This window comes from Sitodiplosis mosellana, unplaced genomic scaffold (genome assembly GCF_009176505.1).
Source record: "Sitodiplosis mosellana isolate CC-2019 unplaced genomic scaffold, AAFC_SMos_1.0 Smas_scaffold_411, whole genome shotgun sequence".
NCBI lineage: Eukaryota > Metazoa > Arthropoda > Insecta > Diptera > Cecidomyiidae > Sitodiplosis > Sitodiplosis mosellana.
This window is the reverse complement of record NW_022595653.1, coordinates 28-5,366: the sequence shown is the minus strand read 5'-3', so window position 1 is coordinate 5,366 and position 5,339 is coordinate 28. Positions and strand designations below refer to the sequence as shown.

The 5,339-nt window shown below is 37.0% G+C and overlaps 2 protein-coding genes across 3 annotated transcripts; both read left to right on the top strand.

The window, feature by feature from the left end:
* Positions 1–7: 7 nt before the first annotated feature.
* On the top strand, positions 8–1,154 carry LOC129570858 (small glutamine-rich tetratricopeptide repeat-containing protein alpha-like; the record flags this gene model as incomplete). Its single annotated transcript, XM_055450582.1, is given in 5 exon segments — positions 8–202; positions 204–285; positions 357–473; positions 680–845; positions 965–1,154. Coding segments are annotated over 4 exon segments (546 nt in total), but the record flags the coding sequence as incomplete, so codon positions are not given.
* Positions 1,155–1,895: 741 nt separating this feature from the next.
* On the top strand, positions 1,896–4,943 carry LOC129570859 (uncharacterized). Of its 2 annotated transcripts, XM_055450584.1 has the most exons (6): positions 1,912–2,296; positions 2,404–2,545; positions 2,613–3,751; positions 3,810–3,988; positions 4,084–4,278; positions 4,354–4,943. In XM_055450584.1, exons 2-6 carry the CDS (start codon positions 2,457–2,459, stop codon positions 4,480–4,482), a joined length of 1,731 nt encoding a protein of 576 aa, XP_055306559.1. In that variant the 5' UTR covers positions 1,912–2,296; positions 2,404–2,456; the 3' UTR covers positions 4,483–4,943. The 2 variants fall into 2 exon arrangements, with proteins under 2 accessions (XP_055306558.1, XP_055306559.1); XM_055450583.1 differs by having other exon boundaries at positions 1,896–2,545.
* The last annotated feature ends 396 nt before the right edge of the window (positions 4,944–5,339 follow it).

The following is a 5,339-nucleotide window of genomic DNA, read 5'->3' as shown; positions in this document are numbered from 1 at the left end:
TTACCAGAGCACATGCTGCACCATCAGCCCGGATCGAAAACAAGAGGTGGAAAACATCAAAAATGAGGGAAACCAACTGATGAAAGAAGAGAAATATACGGAGGCTCTGGTCGCATACAATCGTGCACTCAGCATAGACGCAACCAACCCAGTGTTTTATTGTAACCGAGCTGCTGCTTATAGCCGATTGGGTGACTACCAAAAAAGCGGCCGAAGACTGCAAAATGGCTCTGAGATACGATTCAAACTACAGCAAAGCATACGGTCGTCTTGGGTAAGTTCACTTTTTTTCGAAATCGTCATTGAACGAATGAACAGGTTCTAATGTGAGTTTTCCATTGTAGTATGGCCCAATGCAAAAATGAACAAGAACAAGGAAGCCGAAGGTGCATACAAGAATACACTTCCTTTGGATCCAGACAACGCTCATTACCAAAACAACTTGAGTGACATCCAAAAACGCATCCAAGAAGGTATTGCCTTTGGAAGGTTTGAATTTTACTTCTGATTTTTGCGCCTACTTTTGTGAATGTAATTCCATCGAAACGATTCAATTTTCCCTTTGAATGATTTGTGAAAACCGGAATTAATCTCTTCAATTGTCAAAATGTTGTTGATTACTCGAATATCCTCAACTTCGTAATTAATAAAATAAAACATGTTTAACCCAAAAATTCAGGTCAAAGCGCAGATTTAAGTGACGGCGATTTCGATGTCGAATTTCATTTTCCAGCCTCAACGAACATTGTCACCGAAATGATCGGACTAGCACATCGACATACGATTTCAGACTTGAACAGCAATCAATCATCGGACGCGAACAATGCTTAAAATTATTTCGAAATGTGAGTAGAACACAACCAGAGACTATAAAATAGTAACAGACAACTTTGGTTATATACATATATTTGCTAAATTATGCAAGTGGCTAATTGGATTTGGTTTGCTGTTTATTTATTATTAGTGGATGTCAATATGCTGAAGAAATACGTGAGCAAAATCCGGAGATGTTTGAGGCATCCAACCAAGAAATGCGAACATTTTTTGATATGCTTCGAAATAATCCGAATCCAAATAATCCAGACCAACCGCCACCGCATCGATCTGAACAAAAATGATGTCATTTATTCTTCACATCACAAACAACAACAAGCAAAAATCAAGCGTCCGTGAGAGTATAGCTTAGCAGACGCTATATTTAATACTCGGTATTATATACCGGTATATCGCACACGCAGAGCTGCCGCAAGCACTTCTCTCGCACGCACACATTTACATACACAACGATCGCAACCAATTCAGACACAGAACCACATGGCATACACTCACAACTCGAAGCGTTTGCGCGCGAGAGAGGTGCGTGCGTCAGCTCTGCGTGTGCGATATACCGGTATATAATACCGAGTATTAAATGGAGTGCATGCTAAGCTATTCTATGACGAACGCTTGGCAAAAATATTTTCCTTTCAATCGTCGAGCATTTCGTTTTCATAAAAACGATAACTTCAGTTAACCAACTAACACACAATGGCAAAACAGTAAACTGTCCCAATAAATTATTATTACTATAGCCGGCGAAACGAACAATTCGATTTGTACATGAAATGTTTTGCATGTTCAAATTCATAACATTTTACGATTTTACGCAAGAACCAGGAATTAAAATCACGTTGTGGAACTTGAGACTTTTTCTCTTTGTTTCATTTTCGCACAGAGCAACAATGATCTAATTTGAACTCGTATCAAAAATGACGTCACTAAAATTCATTTCAATAAATATTTGTTCTGTGTCCAATACAGAGAGATGTGTTTCTCTTAAAATCAGTATACTATTCTTTCTTGCGTATAAAAAAAGGTTTAAAAAAATGCATTATGGCATTGTGTGTTCCTGACGATGTGAGTTGAAATACAAAACAACTGACGCGCAGATTCGTTTGGATATCGTTTATCGCACAATGCAATAATTTACGTGATTCAGCACTTCGATACAATGTGCAGAATAAATATTTAAAAAGGATATAAACACATCGCCGTATCGGTTCCTAATTACACTTTGCATTCGTACACAGTCATATTGAAAAATACAGACACATCTTTTTACTGAGTGTCACTGTATGCGGATACGAAGCGTAAGCACGACCGTTTGCGGTATCCAATTTAAATGTTATACACCGCACAACATCTCCACAAATGTCCACTCGCTTAACGAGTTTGGAGTTCTTCATTCAAGTGTCAAATAAACACTGGAGCAGATAGACGTGTTTAACACAAAAAATCGATCGCATTTAAATTAGAGGTGAAAATAACGAACGATTATTAATTCCAACTGCTAGTTTCACTGCAGCGAGATATTACATGGTACCAAGTGCCTATAGCTAAAATATTCAAGTGTTTGATTTGCAGTGAATTTTATTTCTCTTGATCATCATATTGCATTCGAGGATCAAAAGTGAAAAATGGGTGTTCGCGGTTTGAAAACATTTTTGGAGCGTGAAGGTGAAATTTATCCCATTGATATTGGTGATGAAATCAAACAATGGAAGAGGTAATTTTTTCAATATTTAAATGGTTTTGTTTGCAAATTTTGACAATATTTTCGCATATCGCAACAGGGAGAACCCCAATAAGACACCAACAGTTGTTATTGATTTTCTTAGCCTGACACATTGCGTGGCCAGAAAGGAAAACGATACAATTTGTAGTGGTCGTCATCAAATTACGATCAAAGCATGGACAGAACTGTTGGATGCATTGAAAGCGACTGGGTGTTTGTTGGTATTTTTTGCCGATTTAACCCTTCAGGATGGTAAATCAGACACATGGCTCAGCCGACGAAATGAAAAGTTCGATTTGTACACGTCTTTGTACGAATTGATCGATGCTGGTGTCGGTGTTGAAACGATTGTGGCCACCGTTCAGGAACGAAAAGGGTTAACAACGAAATTCCATGGAATGGAATTGGTTGCACAGACCTACGGCGATTTCCATCATTCAATCAAGTACGAATGTGATTTGGAAATCGCACAATACGCCAAAAATCACGACGTATTGGCTGTTATGACAAATGACACCGATTTCCTTATTTTTGATGGCCCATGGAAGCTGTGGTCATCCAACGACATCGAAATAACAGCATCAAAACAAGTGAAAACGGTTGAATACAATCGAAAGGCTCTGGCCAAAATTTGTTCACTTTCACAACGACAATTGCCAATTCTGGCAACTCTGTTGGGCAATGATTTCACCAACGAATACTATGACCAGCTCAACAGTTTCCATCGCACATTGGGTCCAATGCGAAACAAATTCAAAAATGTTGCTAACTATGTACGCGGTTTTGGTAGCGGACAACTTTCTGATGCACACATTACACAAATCAAGCAGAAGATCTTTGGCTATGGCAACGATGCTAAACAACAACTGATCAGGCAAAGCATCGAGTCGTACAGTACCGATTTTCCAGTGGCAACCGTTGACGATCCGATAGAAAAACAACTATTGACCACGAGCATGTATCGTCCATACATGACCATGATGAGCACCAATCAAGGAATTACGATGCCATTTTATGACATGCGGGGATGTGCCACAGGAGCCAACTTTCCATTGCTGCTTGCAGATTGGCTTAAACGAAAAATCGGCGTCATTCGACAACGAAACGACGATAAAGAGTTCTCATTTACGCTACTGATGAAGAAAGCCATCGATGTATTCTACAAGGCTTATACCGAAACACCAATTTATCCCAAATGTAAGTTGAACTTCGCACTTGATGTTTACATAGTCATTTCGATTTATGAAATTTTCAGTTACCGTGTCTCCGTTGGATCAATTGTATGCGAAAGCCAACGATGATTCAGACATTTTGGAAATGCGATGGAAAATTCTCGCATTCATCATGACATTGCCGGACGACATCATTTTGGCAATCAAGAAATTGTCGAAGGACCTTACATTGGTTTGCGTTACTCTCTACGCTTTGGTGAAGGTAATTTTTTGTGTGAACTTTTATTTAAAAAAAATGAATATCAATCCAGCCATGATCCAATTATTTTCATCTCAATTTACAATTTACTTCTGCAGAGCGGATTGATTGGTGAAAACGAAGCCGATGGCATTCTATATACCGAACATAAGGTGTATGCAAATGAAATTTTGGATGCAGCGTATCCAACGGTATTGACGGCTAAGCATGTGCGGGCGGCGCATCTCTACAATGTCGCTTTCTCGTATGTTCGACAAAATTTCGCTATAGCCGGTCTATTGCAGTCAGTTCAGGTAACCAATTGGAATTGAAACCGATTGCTCAGTGAAAAAAAATTGATTCTTTTATTTTAATTGGTAACATTTTAGGAAATTTTCCAATTCGATGGCGTTTTCTACCAGGATTTGATGCGCAAAGCCGACAAAATGAACGACCCTAAACTTGAATCTCTTTTTGCCCCGATCAAGGATTATCGACTCTATTCAAAGAACATCTGAGACATGATTGACTATTTTTGAAAATTTATTCTATAAAATATCATAATCCTGAAGTTGAAACAACTTCTCATTTGAAAAAAAAAAATGACATTATCCTTTGGAATAATAGGCTAAGACAGATTTTTTCGTTAAATCTCATGAATAAGATAAATAAATACAAATTAAGATGAATGAAAATTTCGAATCTAAACTCCCGAAAAAATAACGGGTTATTCAACGTTCTTTTAAAGATTGTGTGCATTTATATCAATTTTACTTGTTCTTGTGACCTTGAGCACGAGATATTTCAAATGGTATTACACAATTTTAAATACACAACATAAATGTGACTACGATATAAATCATTAGGAATCATAAATCATGTCATCAACGTAAAGATATAAAGAATTTAAAATATACATATGTAGCAACTCGATGTGTCATTTTCCGTTTTTTCCCCTTCAAATAAATGCCTGAAAAACTATTTATGACATGTGAAATGTAAATTTTTTGAAATAAGCATGCAATAGTTGGCTATTTTTGGAATAAAAATGGCAACATTTATGTTTGAACCAGCTGAATTCTGAATGGAACGCAAAATTGTATTTTATGACGCACGGCATATTCGATCTAAATAAACAAACAATCATGAAACAGTTATAATCCAACAAGAGCATATATGAATGTCCGAGAATGAAAACGCAACTTCTATTCACAACACATAAAAGTGAAACAAAAATAAAAAAATTTATTGAAATGAAACAACACAATCGAATTTTTTCAAAGTGTAACAACATAAAAGATTTTTTTAAAGTGTAACATCGGTATGTTGTTACACTTACTACATACCGATGTTACACTTTAAAAAAATCTTTTTT

What these genes read in the sequence shown, in the direction of transcription:
- LOC129570859 (XM_055450583.1), top strand. Translation starts at nt 2,457, where the DNA reads ATGGGTGTTCGCGGTTTGAAAACATTTTTGGAGCGTGAAGGTGAAATT. An exon ending in GAAATCAAACAATGGAAGAG is followed by an intron (nt 2,546 to 2,612) that starts GTAATTTTTTCA and finishes ATATCGCAACAG; the next exon opens with GGAGAACCCCAATAAGACAC. An exon ending in AACACCAATTTATCCCAAAT is followed by an intron (nt 3,752 to 3,809) that starts GTAAGTTGAACT and finishes TGAAATTTTCAG; the next exon opens with TTACCGTGTCTCCGTTGGAT.